This window comes from Pavona decussata, unplaced genomic scaffold, assembly GCF_977016875.1.
Source record: "Pavona decussata unplaced genomic scaffold, jaPavDecu1.1 SCAFFOLD_84, whole genome shotgun sequence".
NCBI classification, from domain to species: Eukaryota; Metazoa; Cnidaria; class Anthozoa; order Scleractinia; family Agariciidae; genus Pavona; species Pavona decussata.
The window spans coordinates 4,591,424-4,617,012 of NW_028145502.1; the positions used below are offsets into that span (position 1 = coordinate 4,591,424).

The 25,589-nt window shown below is 38.3% G+C and overlaps 1 protein-coding gene across 1 annotated transcript in view; it reads right to left on the minus strand.

Annotated features, from left to right (window-relative positions):
• Nucleotides 1-25,589, minus strand: part of LOC146475584 (uncharacterized) — an 873,425-nt gene that overhangs the window by 117,043 nt on the left and 730,793 nt on the right. The window contains exons 15-19 of the mRNA XM_085116063.1: nt 22,041-22,197; nt 19,756-19,928; nt 13,712-13,933; nt 8,808-8,964; nt 6,482-6,654 (exon numbers count right to left, since the gene is read on the minus strand). Coding sequence (XP_084972189.1) covers nt 6,482-6,654; nt 8,808-8,964; nt 13,712-13,933; nt 19,756-19,928; nt 22,041-22,197 — 882 coding nt within the window. The remainder of the gene's footprint in view (nt 1-6,481; nt 6,655-8,807; nt 8,965-13,711; nt 13,934-19,755; nt 19,929-22,040; nt 22,198-25,589) is intronic.

Sequence of the window (25,589 nt, forward strand, 5' to 3'; positions counted from 1 at the left end):
ATGTCCATTTTGATTGTTTGTTTGTTTGTTTGTTTTTGTTTCATATTGTCCGAGCTATGAAAAGAGACGCGCAGTCTGCCTATCAGATGCTCAAGGCGATAAACCGCACATGCCTCAAGCAGTATTCTTTAACTGCCGCTTCATTGAGACGAAGAATTGATTTTTGTGAATGAATGTTGGGTTTCTCTGGCCCGTTTAACAAAATAGATGGAGATGAACCAAGCTGTTTGGTGCAAAACTGAAGGATCACAAGTGTTACAGATAGCACTTTAATTCATCACACAATAGCCCTTTTCACGGTTGATTTTTCTCATTTGCATTACAATGTTATCCAACGTGGATGCGACGCAATTTCGGGGTAAGACTACAAAATAGCCCGAAATTGCCTCACATACATGCTAGATTTCATTTTAATTCAAATGAGCAGAGTTAACCGCGAAAAAGGTTATTTCTCGTTGATGGCTTCGCCGGTTAACATACTTTTATAAATTGCCCTCGAAGATAAAGTGCTTCAGGTAGGAATTAATTCCTTTATTGGCTTCACTAAACAAGTACACGGTTGTCCCAGATGAAATGTTTTTTGTTCTGAGGCGGTGACTTTAGATGGTGGTCGAGAGCCGCTCTAACCGACAACAAACAAACTGCCGTCTTTTTTCCTCACTTCATGAAACGTAAAACTTAGAGAGACATTTATTCATCTCGTTTACTTCCACGATTTCAAATTCTGTCTCAATTCGTTGAAGTGTGAGATCATTCTGTTAAATAAAGAAAATCTTGCGCGAATTTAACTTAATTTGTTGTTTCCCCTTTAAGGTGACTCGACCCAGTTATTTTTTGGCGGTATTATCCTACTTTGAAACTCTCTGGTATCCCCACCTTTACTTTTATCGTAAGTCTAACACATAGAATGGATAACATATAGATTATAAATCTACAATATAGTAAAAAAATTTTGGCGATCGGAGTAAATGAAAATCTCTCGGCTAGACATAGTCTCGGCTAGACATCACCGTATTAGTGCCTTGCGCTGAACAGAGTTTCACCAAAATCGCAAAGACCTAATTCGAGAAATTCAGCGCTTTCCAAATTTAGGTCATAATTTATGTAAAAAAAAATGATAAGCAAACTTTACACGATTATATCTAAAAAACTATTAGATTTATTCCTTTATTTTGGGGATCTTTATAACAGATGGGTCCTTGCAAGTCAGCAAAAAACTTTAGCCCAAACTTGAGTAAACATTGAAGATTTTTAGCGTTTTGGCTGAGTTTGTGGTTTGGGAGTTTTCTACTGTTTCGAGTCTGTCATGATACAGCATTCTTGTTCAGTACGCGTGCAATGACCACGCTTGGCTGACTTCCGAATGTTCACCGAGATATGATAATTATTGTGAAAAAATAGAAGAGATTCCCGTCACGTAACGTCTTCAGCCAGCTGTGGACATCATGCCGAGAATTAAAAACTCTAATAAGAAAATAGCCGGGGTGTTGAAGGTTATTCGGGTGAGAAAGGAAGTTCACACTAGTTATCATATCTCGGTGAGCATTCGGAAGTCAGCCAAGCGTGGTCATTGCACGCGTGCTAAACAAGAATGCTGTATCATGACAGACTCGACACAATAGAAAATTCCCAAAGCACAAACTCAGCCAAAACGCTAAAAACCTTCAATGTTTACTCAAGTTTGGGCTTATAGAAGATAATGTCACATTTTTTCAATGACCATGAAATTCAGAATCCGGGTAGGTAGTTAATCAATTGTAACCCTGAAAAAAATTGAAGGAAAAAAAAAAAACTACGAAGTTTTAAGAAAATGCTTTTTTGTGAGAAGGACTCTTAAACGCTGACAAACGTCAACAAATAGCTAAAACTATAATTTCTGTATGTTTACATTGCTCGAAATCGCGCGCATTTACAAGGCCCTAAAGCGTTTTGCTGACACTGCAAGGACCCATCTGTTATAAAGATCCCCGAAATAAAGGAATAAATCTCATATTTTATTAGATATAATCGTGTAAAGTTTGCTTATCATATTTTACATAAATTATGACCTAAATTTGGAAAGCGCTGAATTTCTCGAATTGGGTCTTTGCGATTTTGGTGAAACTCTGTTCAGCGCAAGGCACTAATGCGCACTATGTGTAGCCGAGAGATTTCACGAAAAAAAAAAGCCGGCAAAAGCAGAATTTCGACTCAGACCTCAAAGGGGCGTGGCACTATAACCGCGTGACATTTACTCCGATCGCCAAATTGTTTAGCTATATTGTAGATTAATTTATATGCTATCCATTCTATTTGTCAGACGTACGATAAAAGTAAAGGTGGGGATACCAGGGAGCTTCAAAGGAGGATGGTACCGCCAAAAAATAACTGGGTCGAGTCACCTTAAGCCATCGACATCGACAACATTTCCACTGCAATTTACCATGGGTTTGTTTCTAATACAATTAGCAAAATTTTGATATCTTGCCTTCAAAAAGTGTCACTCCGGACTTAGCTGCATCTTTAGTACCTTTCAGAATTACATTTTCAGAATTACTTCTTTCTCAGAAACGTCAGCAAATCGCTAGGCGGTCATTTTAAAAAATTAGTTCTCCCGCTATAATCATGTCGCGCGAGGTGATTATAGTAGGATATGACGCAATCCTCGACCAATCGGATGAACAGAATCTCTATAATCACCTGAGTGATTGTACTAAACTGGTTATATTTAACAATTATTCCACAAGGCGCGTTTGAGATAAGATGATAGGATATAATAATTTCATATCCAAAAAGCGCGAGTGGAATAATTGTTTTATTAAAAAAACAATCGAGAGATATTGCTAGATCTTGATGATTTTAACTTGCAAGAACAACTATGCAGGAGATAATTTAACGGTCGTTATTTTTCGGGACATATCCAATAAAATATTGTTAACTTTTCTTGAAATATTAATTATCTTAAGTAAATGATAAGATAGCTAGCATGAAACCCATTTTTAGCCAGACTTGAGCATTTTACATTATCTGGTACCATTCCGGTCCAAGCGATATGTATACAATGTGTGAATGTCTTTGAATATATCTAAGTTGCCAAATTGCACGATGGCGATAAAATATTTACCTACAAACAATACGAATGGGGGTGTAAAAAGCTAGTAGAATAAAATACGCATATGATGCGCTGTGATTGGCTTCCTGAGCGGTCAAGATGGAGCGATCTTGCCCGCTCGGGATTACCCGTTGCCAGTGAGCTCAGCATCGAAAGTTTTATCCACAAACAATGCAATATTTCCTTCGATTTTCTTGTTGTTCTGGGGCAACCGCTCACTAAAATGTTCTCACCATTTGCCTAGAGAAAAGGAAGGGACATGAAATCTTCTTGGGGTAGGGTAAATTTTGTTTTAGCTTTAATGACCGTGACGTTAAATTTATGGGTGGCTTCTGCAGTGTCAGATCTTAGAGAAGTTAATTTGGTAAACTTTGTTTATTATTGTCTCAAGTCAAGTACTAAATTGATTAGTTCTCCCACTTTGCAAGGAATGTTTTTAAATTCTAGCGCAGTGATAGCTGCGTTCAGTGTTTAGTGCAATTCAGAAAAGTTGTGTTTCTCAAGTTCGCCGAAGCGCACGTTCATTTTACCCGCCTCTTGCTTGTTGTAAACAACAAAATTTTCTTAAAGTGGCTCCGAGATAAACCGTGCGTTGTCTTTCACTATACTTGTTTATAACCACGTGCACTGCACAATCCTCCGATTTCAACGATTTTTTCTATCCACTGTTAAGGTGTAACGTCTCATTAGAACATGCTCACATCTACTCAGCCACTCCGGCAATCAGGGCCCAGCATTTGTGTGCTGTTCATCCTACAAACTTTCTTAAATTATGCAAAGAAACGGGGGTTTTGAAGCGCAGGGAAAGTGTGGGGTAAAATGACTACTCATTAGCATGCTCTATATAGGGCATAGTAATAAGAAAATAGAGCATACTAATGAGTATATAGAGCACGGGTACGGGTACGGCTTGCCATCACTTCTCAGAACTTCCAATATGAATCTTCTAAGCCAGTAATTTAAATCTTCCACGGGGGTGGTTCCCAAATCAACTGGAACGGACCTACACTTATCTCCAAGGGTTTCAATTTGTATGTTTCGGAGCCACGCGGTACTATGTCGAGTTGGAATTCTGCCTCTTTCTCTTTGCTCATTTTCGTTCACTGTGGTAGGCTTTTGGAAATTAACAATGCACGTTTATCGAATTCATTCCCCAAGCACTTGGATATGTCCACGCTCTCAAAAGCAAGTAACTCTTGAGTGGCAAGGACGGCCTCAAGTTCCTCGAGCTCTGTACACGTACTGGCTGATAGCCGGAGCAAATGAGCCATCAGAACAACAAAGAAAAAACAAAGCTCCAAAGAAAGAAACATTACGCGACATCCAACACAAAATCACAAGTGATTCCTAACTGTGAATGACAAAATTAAAATACGATCATAAATAGAATCTTCATAAATTACGGTTTCTTTGCAGATGTGACCATGTTCTAAGACGATTAGACAATGAACGTTAGTGTCGTGGGATATAGAATATAGCGCCTCTCGCCTTAGGTAGAAGTGCCATTCGGGCTACGCCCTCGTGGCCTTCTATCTATGCTCGAGGCACTATATCTCATAGACCCCTCGCGTTCATAGTCTAACCCTTACTTATACTAAAACGACGACAATAGGGCAGTGAACAATACAACGACAAAACTGTTTCGTTTTCTGTTCTTATAGTATTCCTCATAGCTATTTTGGGAAATTACATTACATAATTCTAGAACGTTCTGGGCTTTGTGATGAGACTTTGCTTGGTCGGTCATCTCAATATGCCAGTAATTTAATACCAATAATTAAACAATCTGCCTGTCACTCACGCTCAAATGATGTAATTTTAGGAGGATTCCCTCCTGGAAAAATGTAGCGATTATAATTTGGTTGTAGGTCTTTTGTCGCCTCGGCTCCCACACTGTGGAATGCTTTACCTCTTGCCATACAGAATCTAGATCATTGCATCGTTTTAAATCCTTACTGAAAACTTTTTTTTTTTAAGTTAGCTTTTGATGCCAAGTATAACTCTTATTTATCATACCTAGTTTAATTTCGATACTGTAACGCGCCTTTGGTCATTATATGTTAAAAGGCGCAATACAAGTTGTTAATTATAAATATTTAGCATAAAAAATAATTTGCTCATTTAACAATTTCTGAAAGCAGAAAAAAATTAATCTTAAAATCCGTGCGAGATAATCTTAAAGAAACTGTTATAAAAAGTTAATTTGCTATCGAAGTGACATAACGAGCCCATCTTCAGGCTTTTTTGTGGCTTATTAGCAATTTTTTTTTTAGATTCGAGTGACATACTTGTGAAAAAGTCTCGCGAAGATAGGAGTCTTTTCTCCATGAAACGTTCTTTAAAGGAAAAGCTTGGACACAACCTAGATTGCAAATGTAAGTAAAAACACAAATATAGCGATCAGAAAAAGAAAACTCAAACAGAGAGTAAACAGGGCTTCTGGTTCGAATAACCTTCAACTTCACAGGTGGAAGATGAGTCTCTGTAGGGATTTCCTGTGTTGTTTTCCATTGGTCGGCGGCATGACCTCGTTGACATCTGCTGCAATGGTGTCCGAAAACTGTGCAAATCTCTGGAGGCCGAAAACTCAGGGCTTATTTCTACGAGTATTCCCTCCATTCTAATGAATATAATAGGGATGATATATTTTCCAGATTTGATCGAAATTTGGCCGGCAAGATGTTTTCGTCACACACTAATGCACCTAAGTGATTCAGGCTCTTACGAAAATTGAAAAAGCTTTATTGCGTCGTCTTAGCCCGTGGGACTCGTTGATAAATATTCAATTATTAAACTTTACAATAGATTTTCTTAGTACACAGTGGGTAGATCGAGAGAGCCTGACACGCTTTGTTAGCCCATTATCTCCTGAAGGATATAGTCTAGCTTGTTGCGATATGTGCATTAATGTGGGAGCTGGTAATTGATGCAGTCAAAGCACAAACTGAAGGTTTTGGGTCTCAGTGCTTTGATCAGCCTACAAAATCGAAAGCGTTATTTTCAGATTTTACAGCTTAATAGCTTTACCGTAATATATAGTTAACGTTTTTAAGGTTTCTATAAAAGCAGCCCGCGTAGGTTTGGAATAACCTGTTAACGATTGTCCTAGAAATTTCACAGTTTCCCTTAAACCTTCGTTTCTCGGCCAACTGTGCATTTTTTGTACAGTCTTTCGCCTCGAACAATATTGTCTGATATGGTAACCGCCTGAGGAGTGTATTTGCTAAAAAAAACCGCGCGCTCAATTTTATACCACTTGACAATTTTTTTTTGTCCAATAGTAACGCGTATATTATAATCGGTGAATTATAATTTATCATAACAGACAATCCCTGAATAGCAAATTGATATTTACTTTGGAGAGTATCTCGTCCGACTCTTTCTACTTACCGGGAGAAACAAAGGAGAAATCTAACTTGTATCCTTTGAGCGTGACAATGTCGTCTGAGTGAAAGGTTAGCACAGCATAGTGTCCAGTGAAACTGATATTCAATCCAGACTTCACCCCACAGTATGTACCTACGGTATAGTTGTTATCATTGGAAATCCTCAAGTAGTCATAGCTGCAAACAAGAAAAACGTATTAGTTTAGTTTATTTATGATGAGATAACATAAGCTTAAATGACGTGAGCTAACACAACTTGACAAGATAAGATCAGACAAAATCCAGACATTATCAAATGTTTAATAAGTTAAAGGAAGACGTCCAATTACTAACAGTGAAGTCGACATATAAACATTTAAGTACTGCAAACATTACAATAGCCTACTTCAAAAACTCATTTATACTTCATAAGCTCATTGACCTATCAAATGGTCGATAATACATCACGTGGAGTGACTTTATTTCGTTAAACGCCCTCCTTATAAGTATGCGGTGTTTTATCAGCTGATAAAACACTCCTCGTTAGTATGCAGTGTTTTTTTAGCTGATAAAACACTCCTCATTAGTATGCAATTTTTCTCGTACGCCAATTTCCAATGTTCACAAAAGCATAATTGTTATGAAAACTATTGACACACAGTTTTCCAGGAATGTTTTTGAAGCTGTTCAAAAAACTCGCAGCACGTGTTTTCTCGGGTCTAAAACCACTCGGCTGCGCCTCGTGGTTTCAAACCCGATAAAACACTCTGTTCGTTTTTTAAACATTACTTAAGCTATATAATGACAAATCCACAAGGTTACCTAAGACATTCCTTAAGTAATGTATGGCCTAATAATAAGTAATGCAAATACAACGACTTAGACAAACAAATCCTACACATAGCTTACTTATTCATTTTGTAGAATAAAAAAGTAAAAGTTCAAAAACACCCGATAATCGGGTCAGCATGAAGTACAGAAAGACGCGAAGAAAAAAAAAATAAAGCAGATCACATACATGCGAGACTAGTTTTTCAAATGTGTGTCATGACAATAACTGACAAGGCAGTCTAGTTATTAATTTGATTCTTATCTGCAGATTAAAACAACAACAACGTGAGCAAAAAACAACAAAAACAAGCAAAGAACAGATGAATGAGTCTACCGATAAAAGCAGGTCATTTTAGTGTAATGAGACTAACTGGTAACTTTTTTCTTTGCGATGTCTCACTCACTTTTTTTTTTCAGTAGTACAAACCATTCATCAATCACAGCAAATGTAGACAAAACAAGGGAAGAATCAATACCGCCCATAATGCGTCAGTCAATTCCAGCAGTGCCCATCCCCCCCCCCCCCCCCCCCCTGGGCTAACCGCCGGGCATTAGCATTTTTTTTAAAAAATGGGCAAATTCCCCGGGGTGGGGACACATAAGCTGTCTAAATGGCCCGGGGTGGGGATGAAGGAAGAGGGCAAATGCCCCGCCCCTAGGATCGTCGCCTTCCAACAACACTGCAGTTTTTTTATTATCATTAAAAAGTGGCATATTGCTATGAAACAGCACTACGAATTCAATGAAAATAATTCGTACTGCTTTAAAAACTATATCAGAGCCTTTTAACAACAAAAAGTTAGGGAGCTTTTGGAAAATTTAATATTTATATTTAAAAAACTGCGCAAGGATTGCGGCGGACGTCCTTCCTGCCGTGAGCGATGATAGGCGCCTGTATTCGCAGGCTTCGTTTTTTAATATGATGCACTGCATTTTAAGCTCGCAAGATCTGTCTTAAAGATCGCATCATATGAATTCTCAAACCTAAAGTATATTAAAGTGCACTCCAGGTTGACTTTCGTGAATTTGAAAAATGCTACGCATGTTTTGAATGCGAAATACAGCTGTAGTCGTGTTCACGTTGATTGTTTCCCATTTCTCGATATGTGATAAACAAAATATAGTTGAAGTTGTTGCTTTTTATATTTATTTGCTTACAACTAATGAAGAAATATCTAAAATTAAGAAAACATACCTTTAAAAACATCCACAAGTTTGTGTAGACCCTGACAGACTAGCCAATCTTCAACAAACGCCTCGTCTTTGCCGATGAATTCCTCCATGGCACTTTCGAAAACACGTGTGTCAAATGCCCGGGGGTCGCCCCGGGGTAGGCAAATGCCCAGCCCCCGGGCCGCGATAAAATTACGAATGCCCCACCGTCGGGTCTGACAACGTGAGCAAATGCCCCGGGGTTGCCCGGGAGGGGGAGGATGGGCACCGCTGGAATTGACTGATGCATAATCATTCAATGAAGTTAAGCAATGTATACTCTAAACACTGATTCGATAGTTTTGTACCTGCAAGATAAACCACTCTCCAGGGTAAAATAAGAAAAGTGAATCTTTATAGCCAGGCCATGTGGAATATAAACTCGATAAACACAGTCCATGTTGTTTGGATAGTTGTTTGGATATCCGGGACTTCTCAGTACGTTGTTGACAACGGCACCGCATCCTGTTGGATTACGTAGACATTTATTTTTAAATAAGCATCATATTAAGGTTGAAGGGCAGAGAAAAGCTGAGTGAAATAAAAATTAGAAAAAAACATTTTCTATCTCAAAATCATTACTCGCATACCACATCCTGTTGCATTACGAACACATTTATTTTTAAATAAGCATTGTATCAAGGTTAAAGGAAAGTGAAAAACTGAGTGAAATATCTTTTTCAACTAAAAATGATTGCTCTACTTTTCATTAAATTCCAAAGAAAGACAATTAATATCAATCCAATTTTAATAAAGTAAACTCTGCAAAAAATCAGCACAACGCGTATAAATTAATTAGTGTATAGCTTTGGTACATTGGCACTGCTAAATTAAAATGTAAGCGTTGTGATCGATAAGTTATTTTTTCTTCCACTTTAATTACATATCAGAAATAGAATATTTTACAGAGAAACACTTGTTTTACTACACTTCATTTATTTTTCACCTGAAGGACTACGAATCAGTAAATGAGGTTCTGATTTTCTTCTATTTAAACTTAAAGTGCTGCTTACCCCTAAACTTTTTTTTCTCCAAAACTAATTTTCATATTTTGGTGAGTATGTCTGCGAAAAAAAATTGATTTGGTTAAATCTTCGCTTTTTGTCATCTTTAAAGTCGAGCTCCGAACGGTTCACGACGCACAAGCGATTCTCAGTCAGTTCTCTTTATTTCCAAACTGTCAAATGCTTTTTGTAACAAAATCAGTTCAATTCGGGCTCCATAGCCATCGGAATTCTACTGAAATTTAAAATGTCATCCACGTCATCGCATTTAAAAGCGAGCTTTGAGCCAGATAACTTAGAAAATCGGTTTTCTCGATTAAAAGAAATGGAAGCCGGTCAGGATTTATCCCGTTTATCACCACAGAGATCACCACAAACCTCGAGTGAATCTAGAGATGACGAAGCTGCTGCTTGTGCTGACGACCCTCTGGCGGACGCAAAAAGTACAGCGAAATAGCAAGGAGAAGTGGAGGCTAACTAAGACCTCAAACGTATTCTTAAGGACTGATTACAGGGCAATGTAGCAATCAAGAAATGGTAAGATTCGCGGGTGTTTACATTAATTTCGCGTGTGCTTTGGTCCATCCTCGGTCACCCAGGGGCACTTAGTCGGGTAGCAGGGATTTTCATGGACGAAAGTTTACTGTAACAACGGGAGAGCCCCTGGGCAACTACTCTTACCGAACCAGCTCCAGAAGCAATTGAATTCCCCGATTTCGATTGGCCAGAAAAATATTTTTCTGGCCAATCAGCGAAAAGGTCCAGCCGGGTGACTCTGATGTCTTCTTACACGAGGTTGTTGTCCTCATCGATCGCTACAGTTGCGTGGGCCTTTCAACGAAAAGGTTCTCGACGAGAGTTTCAGAAAAAAAAAAATCATTAGCGAAGTCGAGGAGATCGCAAACTTTAAAATGGCCACGAGTAAATGAACACTCACCGAGAAATTTGCAAGGAGAACTTATCGAAGGTATCGTAGTATCGTAAATTTTTATAGCCTATTCGCTATTTCTCCAGTGTTGTATATATAGCTGGGCTAGTTAACAATGATACTTAACGATATTTCTAAGCTAATATGTTGATACGTCTGATGCTTTCCAGGGTGTGTGAATCTCCGTTGCACGGGCCACATAACTATATCCATCAAGCTCGGGAACGATCAAACAGCTACAGTGTATTAAGTGTACGCACTTTCTTCTTTTCGCGCGAAACCAAAACTCCCTTGCCTTACCAATGACCAAGGTTACAGGGAATGCTAAATTTGAGGAAGATCTCCACCAAGCGTTGGAAGAAAGCTTGCCTTTATTTCCTGTAGTCCAGTTAAAAGCTGAACTTAAATTCATTATTGTAAAATTGTAAGAAAAAGAGATGTTTTTCGTACAATTATCTGTGATTTCACCTCTCTTGTCGATTGTTTAGGACCAGGTAAATTACCTCGGGTGCAGGAAATTGAAGCTGATTATAAAGGGGAAAGCAAGACCAAATATCAAGAAATATTGTATGGAAGGCTGGGGGGGGGGGGGGGGGGTTGCTTTGTTGTATGGAAGCCCGGAGAGATGAAAAATTCAGGGCAATGTTTTCAAAAGAGTTTTATTAAAGGCCCAGTTTCACCCATTCGGCTTTGCAGCCGTTTATTATTATTTACAAGCGCTTCTATTGTTTAGTCTTGCGATCTGATTGGTTTACCAGAATATTCACGCTGGGATAAAAGTCCTGGCGTATTCAAAATAAATCAGACCAGGCAAATCGGACTGGTTTATTCCGTTTCAGTCGTTTCGATTTATTTCAATCTCTGCACCTATAAGAAACCTATAAGCTCGAGTTCTTTGTACTCCTTTGTGTTAAATTCTCGGCGAACGAAAGTCGAAGGTTTGGTTCGTTTTTCTGCATTTGTTCCTTTGAGCGACGCGGCGGAACAGTATACCAGTTACAGCCGGCAGCCCTCGACATTAATTAAATAATTTTTGTCCGAAAATTTTGATTCTATTGTTGTATATTAAAGATAAACAATAATCTTAAAGGAACCTTTCGATTATTTTTGAAGTTGACATGTATTTCTACCTTTGATGATATAACAATGATGCTACGAATGAATCTGCAGCTTACTAAGCAAATGAGTATTTTAATTTATTTGCCTATAGGAAAAAACGAAGGAACGCCACGTCTCTTCGCAACGCTGTTTACATGAATCGGGAGAATAAAATCGAATGGAGCTAACAAAACTTACGTGTTAAGGTCAGACATCCGTAGAAATCAGGAACATCGCTACAACAGATGCATGCATGCAGACAACAAATCTTCCTATGCGAAGAGTCTCTGAGACAAATATATTCCTTCGGAATAACAACTGTACAACACCATTGTCAACGGCGAGATGCTACTTAGAAGCGACCGACGATTTTCCGATTTTCCTTTCCACACGAAGACTGTTCTTGAAAAAGTCCACATAAATAAAGCGAGAGGATATTATACAAAGCTTAATGGCACAAAAATAGTGATATTCCAGGAAATGACTTCGATGAATGTGGATTACTTTCGCTATTTAGTGATTTTAGTGCTCGCTGGTAAATTTCGACTGTGCGAAATTCAGTTCGGCGTGCAATGCCTCTTGGGTGAACATGAGCCATTAAAAGAATAATGTTGCTTTTTTTTGTGATAAGGTGCATACTTCTGCTTCTGTTCATTGGTAAGAACATTATTTCTTTTTTACCAGTTTCTGGTAAACGACCACTCAACATATTCGCGTATGATCTGAGTAAATAATTACTCAGAAGCAACAAAAGTTCAATATTTAATGACGCTACCCCGGACAACTGACCGTTTACAGACAGAGAAGATTACTATAATTAGATCTGTAGGTAAATGGGAATTGTTTAATACAGTGATCTGTTCCAAAATGTTACACAAAGTTTCGTCAGAAGAATGAATAGATGTGAAAAAAATCAAATAAATTAGTTGCTATTTGCCTAACTTTAGCTGCTAGGGTAATATTTTTTATTGATCTTTCCCGTAAGCGACCACCTCCCGTAAGCGACCACTTTGTCGTGCACCAAGGGTGGTCGCTTACGAGAGAGTTGACTGTGTATAAAAGAAACAAGTAAAGTTGGTATGTGAGGTGTTCTCGTGTTCTCAAAGTAACGACCACGAGACCCATGCTCCTTAAAACTCGGTCGTGAACCAAAATGGTGGTGATTTTAGGCTATTTTCCGTTTTTCCAAAGGGTACAAAATAGCGAAGATTTCACCAAATCAAAACAATACTTCTGCAGATATGCCTACCAAAATATGGGGTTTTTTTGAGAGAAAAAAATTAGGGTGGAGGGGTTTAGGTGCACTTTAATTGAGTGAGCTCAGCATATTGTTAGTATCAATGAAGGCTGCCTGAAGTAGACTTGTTAGTGGAAACTTGCCAGTAAAGAAATATTACACATAACTTCCATGTGTTTTATTTCAGCAAGTCATTCGAAAACCCCGTTTAATGTTAAATATTGCCAAGAGAATCTGGCTTTAAAGTATTTAAGCAACACTACTTAAATTAATATCCTCTATTGACATAAGACGTTATCAAAGTTTTACACAAAATGCATGTACTTGGCTAGCAGAATCAATTTTTAGAAAGTGACAATCAAATGCTGATTACCGTGAACAAATACAATAACAAACCAGCTTTGGTAAACTTACTTCTTCACCAAGTTTACAAAAAAATCAACTTAATACATTGAACGATTTAAAAACGCTTTGCTCTGCAGACATGAAGGCGTTGGAAGATGGAATTTTCACCGGCAAATTTTAACAATGTACGAAGAATGAGAAATGCAGTCATCCAATAGTCAATGCAGTAGTAAGAACATAGTGAATGGTGGTCTTTGTGTTGTTGATGGGTTTGTCAAAAGAGGAGTTCTAGTGTGTTCTGTTAAAGAGTGTGTTGTAAACTACATCAATGAAGACCTCGGTGAACCTGTTTATAACTGAATTGGTGCATTTTTTAACTGACCGGTAATGGTAAGCTCCCTAATTTTCAATTCCTTAATCGTCGCACAATTAGTATGGGACAGTTGTCACAAGAATCTTCATATGGATATTATTGTTTAAAGAATGAAGGTGAAAATGTAATTTGAATTAAATATGTATTAGTCATATGTGTTAGAAAATCTAAAAGTTAGTTACCAAAGGAAAAAACAAACACAAAGGAAAACAAAAGAAAAGGCAAACCTGTAACCGAAAACGTTTTTGAATCTGTTCCTGCTTGGTTGGTAGCCGTACAAGTGACGTTTCCCTCCTTCGTAACTTTTACAACTACAGTATCTGTTCCCTGACCCAAAATGGTGGAATTCTGAATTAGCCACATATTTATGGGACGAGTTCCTTCAGCCGAACACTTTACCATGTAACCTGGAACTGTTCGCACCGCTGGAATCGTTATTTTCGGTTTATCTGAAATATAATGAGGCAAAGATAAAAGAATACCGTTTTAGAAAAGTGTCACCCCGGACTTAGTTGCGTCTTTAGTGCCTTTCGGAATTACATTTTCTATTGTCCTTTTCACTTCTTTCTCAGAAACGTCAAACAAATTCGCTAAACGGGCATTTTAAAAATTAGTGCTGCCACTACAATTATCTCGCGCGAGGTGATTATAGAAGGATATGACGAAATCCTCGACCAATCAGATGAACAGAATCTCTATAATCACCTGAGTAATTATACTAAACTGGATATATTTAACAATTATTCCATAAGCGCGCGTTTGAGATAAGATGATAGGATATAATCGTTTCATATCCAAAACGCGCGAGTGGAATAATTGTTTTATTAAAAAACAAGCGATAGATATTGCTAGATCTTGATGATTTTGCTTTGCAAGAACAACCAGGATATAAATTAAAGGTCGCTTTTTTTCGGGCATGCTTTAATGGCTCATGGCCGCTATATCATATCCCAAGAAACATTGAATTATGTTAACTTTTCTTCAAAGATTAATTATCTTAAGTGAATGACAGGGCAGCTGGCATGAAGCCCATTTTTAGCCAGACTTGGCCATTTTAAATTATTTTGGCACAACTCTGGTCCAAGTGATATGTATACAATTGTGAATGTCCTTGAATATCTAATTTGCCAAATTGCTTAAGAGCGCTAAAATATTTCCCTACAAACAATAAGAGTAGGGGTATAAAAAGCTAGTAGAATAAAAGAGTCAAATCATGCGCTGGGATTGTCTTCTCGAGCGGTCAAGATGGAGCGATCTTGCCCGCTCGGGATTACCCGTTGCCAGTTAGCCTAGCATCGAAAGTTTAATCCACAAACAATGCAATATTTCATTCGATTTTCTTCTTGTTCTGGGCGAAACGCTCACTAAAATGACCCCCGGGGGGGAGGGGTACTTAACAGATGGTTGGGTAGGGAGTTGCGGCCCGGGCGTTCAAACCCTGACCCTGTTTAAGACACAATGCTCTACTTTCCCTATCCCGTTTAAGGCAGAATTCAAAATTTTCAGACCCTATCTAAGACATTTAACCCAAAATCATACCCTGTTTAAGACTAGAATGAAATAAGAATACACTAGTTTCTTACTGTATTTTAATGCATTGCAAATCACAATCTACTTGAAATCATTGAAACATGCTTCGTTCTTCAAAAGACCAATAAACAGTCGTCTAAGCTTATCCTGTTTAAGCCATTAGGTCATGTAGCGATACCCCGTTTAAGACAGAAAGTGATGAAATAGATACCCCGCTAAAAACAAAACACCCTGAAAACCATACCCTATCGGGCCGCACGTCCCCGTTAAGTTCACATAAGGGAGTACCCTCCCACCCTCCCCGGGGCTAAAATGCTCTCAACATTTGCCTGAAGAAAAGGAAAGGGACATGAAATCTTCTTAGGGTAGGGTAAATTTTGTTTTAGCTTTCATGAATGTGACGTTAAAAGTTATGGGTTGCGCTGCAGTATCAGATCTTAGAGAGGTTAATTTGGTAAAAATATTTGCTTATTATTGTCTCAAGTCGAGTACTAAACTGATTAGTTCTCCCAATTTGCAAGGAATGTTTTTAAATTCTAGCGTAGTGATAGTTGCGTTTAGAGACTAGTACAGTCCAATTCAGAAAAGTTGTGTTTCTCAAGTTCGCCGAAACGCACGTTTTCATTTTACCTGCGTCTTGCTTGTTGTAAACGACGAAATTTTCTCAAAGTGGCTTCCAGAGAAACCGTTTGTTCTCTTTCATTTGCCTTGTTTTATTACCACGTGCACTGCACGATCCTGCGATTTCATGACGATTTTTTTCGATCCACTGTTAAGCTCTAACTTCTCTTAAGAACATGTTCACATCCACTCAGCCAATCAGTGCCCAGTATTTGTGTGCTCTATATCCCACAAACTGTCTTAAATAATGTAAAGAGTCGGGGACTTTGAAGCAAAGGGAAATTGTGGGGTAAAATGACTACTCATTAGTATGCTCTATATAAAGCATACTAATGAGTATATAGAGCACGGGTAAGGGTACGGCTTGCCATCACCTCTCATGACTTTCAATATGAATTTTGTAATCAAGTAATTTACCTGTTCCACAGGGGTGGTGCCCAAATCAACGGGAACGGACCTATACTCATCTCTAAGGATTTTAATTTGTGTGTTTCGGTATTCATCTCAGACTCGATAAACGATTACTCGATAGACGTTTTTAAATTCTGTCTCTTTCTCTTTGCTCAATTTTGTTCACTGTGGTAGGCTTTTGGAAACATGCACTTTTATCGAAATTTATCCCCCAAGCACTCGGATATGTCTACGCTCTCATAAACAAGTAACTCTTGAGTGGCAAGGACGGCCTCAGTTTCCTCGAGATCTGTACACTGGCTCATTGCCGGAGCAAATGAGCCATCAAAACAACAAAGAATAAGCAAAGGTCCAAAGATAGAAAAGCATTGTTATTCATAAAATTCTACCAACATTACAGCGACAGCCAAAAAAAAAAAAAATAACAACTTGATTCCTAAGTGTGAATGACAAAATTAAAATACGCTCATCAATAGAATCTGCATAAAATATGGTTTGACCATGTTCACGATTAGACAATGAACGCATCAATCTCGTACCCAGAGTCCTCAGGCTCTTTGGCCAGCGGTTGGTCAATAGGAGAGACTCTGGGGTACTGGAATTTTATTATCGCAGGATTTCTGCGGTAAAACAATGGAAATCGTTACGAGGCTGAAACAGAGCAGCCAATCAAAAAAAAAATTTTTTTTGAACTCTCCAGAGTCACTCCTGGCGTCTACCCGCTGACCAAAAAGTACCACTCGGGCTACGCACACATGGCCTTCTATGTATGCTCGAGGCACTATATCCCATAGAACACTCGCGTTAATTGTCTAACCCTTACTTATACTTAAGCGGCGACAATAAGGCTGCGAATAATATAACGACAAAACTGTTTCGTTTTCTGTTCTTATAGTGTTCCTCATAGCTATTTTGGGAAATTACATTACGTAATTCTAGAACGTTCTGAGCTTTGTGATGAGACTTTGCTTGGTCGGTCACCTCAATATATCAGTAATTTAATACCAACAATTAAACAATCTGCCTGTCACTCACGCTCAAATGATGTAATTTTACGAAAATTCCCTCCTAGAAAAATGTAGCGATTATAATTTGGTGGTAGGTCTTTTGTCGCCTCGGCTCCCACACTGTGGAATGCTTTACCTCTTGCCATACAGAATCTAGATCATTGCGTCGTTTTAAATCCTTACTGAAAACTTTTTTTTTTTAAGTTAGCTTTTGATGCCAAGTATAACTCTAATTTATCATACCTAGTTTAATTTCGATACTGTAACGCGCCTTTGGTCATTATATGTTAAAAGGCGCAATACAAGTTGTTAATTATAAATATTTAGCATAAAAATTAATTTGCTAATTTAACAATTTCTGAAAGCAGAAAAAAATTAATCTTAAAATCTGTGCGAGATAATCTTAAAGAAACTGTTATAAAAAGTTAATTTGCCATCGAAGTGACATAACGAGCCCATCTTCAGGCTTTTTTGTGGCTTATTAGCAATTTTTTTTTTATAGATTCGAGTGACATACTTGTGAAAAAGTCTCGCGAAGATAGGAGGAGTCTTTTCTCCATGAAACGTTCTATAAAGGAAAAGCTTGGACACAACCTTGATTGCAAAAGTAAATAAAAACGCAAATATAGCGATCAGAAAAAGAAAACTCAAACAGAGAGTAAACAGGGCTTCTGGTTCGAACAACCTTCAACTTCACAGATGGAAGATGAGTCTCTGTAGGGATTTCCTGTGTTGTTTTCCATTGGTCGGCGGCATGACCTCGTTGACATCTGCTGCAATGGTGTCCGAAAACTGTGCAAATCTCTAGAGGCCGAAAACTCAGGGCTTACCCGGGGTAGTCAATCGATAAAAATTGATATCGGAAAATCATTCGATAAATCGATATCTATCGATAAATTGAACTTAAACGATATCGATTTTATCGGTCAATTGATAAAATTCGATACTCACACGCCGACGAAGTGTTAATGTTATCAATTTTATCGGATTCATCGATCTTCATTGAATCGATAAAAATTATCCTGTTTTCGTTGAGGGAGCGTTTGATTGTGACTCTTTAACTGTAGATTTCAAAAGCGGCAATGAAATGATTTGTTGTCAAGCACTGTACAAGAGACTAAAGAGACTGCATTATGATTTTCTTCCTGATTTTATTGCTCGATTTACTGGGTTCGATTAGAAACGTAAACTATTTACTCAAAAAATCACGAAAATCTGTCCCTTTAAAGACTGGGTGAAAGAGCAACGAGCGTGCGATTGTGTTACATTAGCAAATAAATAAAACAGTGGAATAATCAACCAGGGATCTATATCGGATTTCAAATACAATACACCCTGAGTAATACTAAACGTCTGTTAAAAGATGAAGCAATTTTTATCGTTTAACGATCAGGAAAGTTGTTATCAGTTCTCTAATATCTTTCGGTGTTGCCGTTTCGAAAATTGGAACGATAATTCAGTTTCGATAAATTCGATATTTATCGATAAAATCGATAGCCCTGATTCAAAAATCGATAATTATCGATTACTCACAACGAAATCTTTTATCGATTTTTATCGAATTTCGAAAAAATTAATCAATTTTTATCGATTGTTATCGAATGCTATCGATTATCGATATTATCGATTGACTACCCCGGGGGGCTTATTTCTACGAGTATTCCCTCAATTAAAATATAATAGGGATGATATATTTTCCAGATTTAAACGAAATTTGGCCGGCAAGATGTTCGTCACACATTAATGCACCTAAGTCACTGATTCAGGCTCTTGCGAAAATTGAAAAAGCTTTATTGCGTCTTCTTAGCGCGTGGGACTCGTTGATAAATATTCAATTATTAAACTTTACAATAAAGCCCCATTCACACCAACAAAACGTGTTTAATTAAACCAGGTTTAACAAAATGAAAATTGGTAACAGAAAGCTGAACCATTGGCTTTGACATAAGATTCAAATAAACTTTAACTTATGCTTTCATTTAGGCTAAATCTGTAGTCGACAAAAATCCGAAAGCAGCTTTTATGAAGGAAACAATTTTAAACTGTGTTTAACTAAACAGCTTTTAAACTTGTTTAAGCCTTTGTGTAAATGGGGCATTAGTACACAGTGGGCAGATCGAGAAAGCCTGACACGCTTTGTTAGCCCATTATCTCCTGAAGGATATAGTCTAGCTTGTTGCGATATGTGCATTAATGTGAGAGCTGGTAGTTGATGCAGTCAAAGCACACACTGACAGTTTTGGGTTTCAGTGCTTTGATCGCCTACAAAATCGACAGCGTTATTTTCAGATTTTACAGCTTAATAGCTTTACATTAATATATAGTTAACGTCTTTAGGGTTTCTATAAAAGCGGTCCGAAAAAATAGATAAATAAATAAAAGCGGTCCGAGAAGGTTTGGAATAACCAGTTAACGATTGTCCTCGAAATTTCACAGTTGCCCTTAAACCTTCGTTTCTCGGCCAACTGTGCATTTTTCGTACAATCTTTTGCCTCGGACAATATCGTCCAATATGGCAACCACCTGAGGGGTGTATTTGCTAAATAACCGCGCGCTCATTTTTTTACCACTTGACGATTTTTTTTGTCACATAGTTACACGTAATTATAATCCGTGAACTATAATTTATGATAACAGACAATCCCTGAATAGCAAATTGACATTTACTTTGGAGAGTATTTCGTCCGACTCTTTCTACTAACCGGGAGAAACAAAGGAGAAATCTAACTTGTATCCTCTGCGCGTGACATAGCCGTCTGAGTGAAAGGTAAGCACAGCATAACGTCCAGTGAAACTGATATTCAATCCAGACTGCACCCAACAGTATATTCCTACGATATAGTTGTTATCATTGGAAATCCTCAGGTAGTCATAGCTGCAAACAAGATAAACGTATTTGTTTAGTTTATTTATGATGAGATAACATAAGCTTAAATGACGTGAGCTAACACAACTTGACAAGATAAGATGAGACAAAATCCAGACATTATTAAATGTTTCCTGAGTTAAAGGAACACGGCCAATAACTAACAATGAACTCGACATATAAACATTAAAGTACTGCAAACTTTACAATAACCTACTTTAAAAACTCATTTATACTTCATAGGCCCATTGATCTATCAAATGGTCGATAATACACCACGTGGAGTGACTTTATTTCGTTAAACCCCCTCCTTATAAGTATGCGGTGTTTTATCAGCTGATAAAACACTCCTCATTAGTATGCAGTTTTTCTCGTTCGCCAATTTCCAATGTTCACAAAAGCATAATTGTTGTGAAAACTATTGACACACGCTTTTCCAGGAATGTTTTTGAAGCTGTTCAAAAAACTCGCAGCATATGTTTTCTCGGGTCTAAAACCACTCGGCTGCGCCTCGTGGTTTTAAACCCGATAAAACACTCTGTTCTTTTTTTAACATTACTTAAACTATATAATGACAAGTCCACAAGGTTACCCAAGACATTCCTTAAGTAATCTATGGCCTAATGATAAGTAATGCAAATACAACGACTTAAACAAACAAATCTTACACATAGCTTACTTATTCATTTTGTAGAAAAAAAAAAGTAAAAGTTCAAAAACACCCGATAATCAGGCCAGCATGAAGTACAGAAAGACGCGAAGAAAAAAAATAAAGCAGATCACATACATGCGAGGCTAGTTTTTCAAATGTGTTTCATGACAATAACTGACAAGGCAGTCTAGTTATTAATTTGATTCTTATCTGCAGATTAAAACAACAACAACGTGAGCAAAAAACAACAAAAACAAGCAAAGAACAGGTTAATGAGTCTAGAGACAAAAGTAGGTCATTTTAGTGTAATGAGACTAACTGGTAACTTTGTTCTTTGCGATGTCTCACTCACTTTTTTTTTTTTTTTTCAGTAGTACATACCATTCATCAATCACAGCAAATGTAGACAAAACAAGGGAAGAATCAATACCGCCCATAATGCGTCAGTCAATTCCAGCAGTGCCCCTCCCCTCCCCCCCCCCCCGGGATAACCGCCGGGCATTAGCATTTAAAAAAAAAAATGGGCAAATTCCCCGGGGTGGGGACACATAAGCTGTCTAAATGGCCCGGGGTGGGGATGAAGGAAGAGGGCAAATGCCCCGCACCTAGGATCGTCGCCTTCCAACACCACTGCAGTTTTTTTATTATTATTAAAAAGTGGCATATTGCTATGAAACAGCACTACGAATACAATGAAAATAATTCTTATTGCTTTAAAAACTAGTCAGAGCCTTTTAACAACAAAAAGTTAGGGAGCTTTTGGAAAATTTAATACTTTTATTTAGTAAACCGCGCTAGGATTGCGGCGGACGTCCTTCCTGCCGTGAGCGATGATCGGCGCCTGTATTCGCAGGCTTCGTTTTTTTAATATGATGCACTGCATTTTAAGCTCGCAAGATCTGTCTTAAAGATCGCATCATATGAATTCTCAAACCTAAAGTATTTTAAAGTGCACTCCAGGTTGACTTTCGTGAATTTAAAAAATGCTACGCATGTTTTGAATGCGAAATACAGCTGTAGTCGTGTTCACGTTGATTGTTTCCCATTTCTCGATATGTGATAAACAAAATATAGTTCAAGTTGTTGCTTTTTATATTTATATGCTTACAACTAATGAAGAAATATCTAAAATTAGAAAAACATACCTTTAAAAACATCCACAAGTTTGCGTAGACCCTGACAGACTAGCCAATCCTCAACAAACGCCTCGTCTTTGCCGATGAATTCCTCCATGGCACTTTCGAAAACACGTGTGTCAAATGCCCGGGGGTCGCCCCGGGGTAGGCAAATGCCCAGTCCCCTGGCCGCGATAAAATTACGAATGCCCCACCGCCGGGACTGACAACGTGAGCAAATGCCCCGGGGTTGCCCGGGAGGGGGAGGATGGGCACCGCTGGAATTGACTGATGCATAATCATTCAATGAAGTTAAGCAATGTATACTCTAAACACTGATTCGATAGTTTGTACCTGCAAGATGAACCACTCTCCAGGGTAAAATAAGAAAAGTGAATCTTTACAGCCAGGCCATGTGGAATATAAACTCGATAAACACATTCCATGTTGTTTGGATAGTTGTTTGGATATCCGGGACTTCTCAGTACGTTGTTGACAACGGCACCGCATCCTGTTGGATTACGTAGACATTTATTTTTAAATAAGCATCATATTAAGGTTGAAGGGAAGAGAAAAGCTGAGTGAAATAAAAATTAGAAAAAAACATTTTCTATCTCAAAATCATTACTCGCATATCACATTCTGTTGGATTACGAACACATTTATTTTTAAATAAGCATTATATTAAGGTTAAAGGAAAGAGAAAAACTGAGTGAAATATCTTTTTTAACTAGAAGTGATTGCTCTAATTTTCAGTGAATTAAAAAAAAGCAATTAATATCAATCCAATTTTAATATAGCAAAACGCGTATAAACTAATTAGTGTATAGCTTTGGTGCGTTGGCACCGCTAAATTAAAACTTAAGCGTTGTAATCGATACGTTATTTTTTTCTTCCACTTTAATTACATATCAGAAATAGAATATTTTACGGAGAAACACTTGTTTTAGTACAGTTCATTTATTTTTCACCTGAAGGACTACAAATCAGCAAATGATGTTCTGATTTCCTTTTATTTAAACTTAACGTGCTCCTAGGTCCTAAAGTTTTTTTTCTCCAAAACTAATTTTCATATTTTGGTGAGTATATCTGCGAAAAAAAATTTAATTTGGTTGAATCTTCGCTTTTTGTCATATTTAAAGTCGAGTTCCGAATGGTTCACGACGCGCAAGCGATTCTGAGTCAGTTCTCTTTATTTTCAAGCTGTCAAATGCTTTCTGTAACAAAATCAGTAGGGAGCAGGGATGGCGCAGTGGTGAGAGCACTCGCCTCCCACCAATGTGGCCCGGGTTCGATTCCCGGACTCGGCGTCATATGTGGGTTGAGTTTGTTGTTGGTTCTCGTCCCTGCTCCGAGGGTTTTTCTCCGGGTACTCCGGTTTTCCTCCCTCCACAAAAACCAACATTTCCAAATTCCAATTCGACCTGGAAACAGTGGAGAGAAGAGCCACCCCGTGGATTCCACTGAAATTCCCATTTAATTTTATTTATTTATTTTATTTATTTAAATCAGTTCGATATAGGCTCCATAGCTATCGGAATGCTACTTAAATTGACAATGCCATCCACGTCATCGCATTTGAAGGCGAGCTTTGACCCAGATAACTTAGAAATCGGTTTACTCGATTAAAAGAAATGGAAGCCGGTCAGGATTTATCCCGTTTATCACCACAGAGATCACCACAAACCTCGAGCGAATCTAGCGATGACGAAGCTTCTGCTTATGCTAACGACCCTCTAGCGGACAAAAAAAGGACAGCGAAATACCAAGGGGAAATGAAGGCTAACGAAGATCTCGAACGTATTCTTAAGGACTGATTACGGGGCAATGTAGCAATCAAGAAATGGTAAGATTCTCGGGTGTTTACATTAATTTTGCGCGTGCTTTGGTCCATCCTCGGTCACCCAGAGGCACTTAGTCGGTTAGCAGGGATTTTCGTAGGCGAAAGTTTACTTTAACAACGGGAGAGCCCCGGGGCAATTACTCTTACCGAACCAGTTCCAGAACCATTTGAATTCCCCAATTTCGATTGGCCAGAAAAATAATCAGCAAAGAGGACCAGCCGGGCGACTCTGGCGCCTTCTTACACGAGGTTGTTTTCCTCATCGATCGCTACAGTTGCGTGGGCCTTTCAACGGGAAGGTTGTCGACGAGAGTTTCAGAAAAAAAAATCATTAGTGAAGTCGAGGAAATCGACCACGAGTAAATGAACACTCACCAAGAAATTTGCAAGGAGAACTTATCGAAGGTATCGTAGTGTCGTAAATTTTTACAGCTAATACGCTATTTCTCCAGGGTTGTATATATAGCTAGTCTAGTAAACAATGATACTTTACGATATTTCTAAGCTAATATGTTGATACGTCTGATGCTTTCCACGGTGTGTGAATCCCCGTTGCACGGGCCACATAACTATATCGATCAAGCTTGGGAACGACCAGCCAGCTACAGTGTATTAAGTGTACGCACTTTCTTCTTTTCGCGCGAAACCTAAACTCCCTTAGCTTACGAATTAATGACCAAGGTTACAGGGAATGCTAAATTTGAGGAAGATCTCCATCAAGCGTTGAAAGAAAGCTTGCCTTTATTTCCTGTAGTCCAGTTAAAAGCTGAACTTAAATTCATTATCGTAAAATTGTGAGAAAAAGAGATGTTTTCGGACAATTATCTGTTGGTTGTTGTGATTTCACCTCTCTTGTCGATTGTTGAGGACCAGGTAAATTACCTCGGTGCAGGAAATTGAGACTGCTTTCAAAGGGGAAAGGAAGACCGAAGATCAAGAGATATTGTATGGAAAGCTGGGGAGGGAAGGGGGGTTGCTTTGTTGTATGGAAGCCCGGAGTCGTTGACTGGAGACGAAAAATTCAGGGCAATGTTTTTAAAAGAGTTTTATTAAAGGCCCAGTTTCACCCATTCGGCTTTGCGGCCGTTTATTATTGTTTACAAGCGCTTCTATTGTTTAGTCTTGCGATCTGATTGGTTTACCAGAATATTCACGCTGGGATGAAAGTCCTGGCGTATTCAAAACAAATCAGACCAGGCAAATCGGACTGGTTAATTTCGTTTCAGTCGCTCCGATTTATTTCAATCTCTGCACCTATAAGAAATATTTACTCTCCAAAGCGTTCGAGGTTTTTGTACTCCTTTGTGCTAAATTCTCGGCGAACGAAAGTCGAGAGTTTGGTTCGTTTTTCTGCATTCGTTCCTTTGAGCGACCCGGCGGAACAGTCGACCAGTTACAGCCGGCAGCCCTCAACATTAATTAAATAATTTTTATCCGAAGATTTTGATTCTATTGTTGTATATTAAAGATAAACAGTAATCTTAAAGTGCCACTGGAAAGAAAATTTCATTTTCCATCTTTTTGCATTTTCGTGTAGAATATGACCTTCTTACTCATGTTACCAAATTTCAATCCTTTACGGTGATTGGAAGTATTTTTTTTTAGCTTTTTATTCGAGATTTCACGGCCGCCATTACTTGGCCTTGTTCCGGAAGTTAAGGCTCAAATTACAAGAAGTTACGTCATTGGCTCAACACGAAAAATTCTGCATGGCTAATTTTCATATGGATTTCTATTGGATTCTGTCGCGAAAGCGGTAATTCCGAAGCTGTCTCGCTCGAACTCGTTCTTTGAAGTCTGACGACGACCGGCGAGACACCAAGCCATTAAATTATAAACTTTACTTGTTCTTTTCACTCTGACACTGGCAACCCGCCGAGCCGTCGAGACACTAACTTATAAACCCGACTCGTTCTTTACACTCCGACCACAATTAACGAGCTACCTCACTGAGTTATACCTATCGAAATGTGTCTCTGTATTGTTTAGTTGCTCCGATTCTTGATCCTTTGTGCATGTGTAATTACGTACAAAATCGTTGGGTAGAAAATACTTCGAGC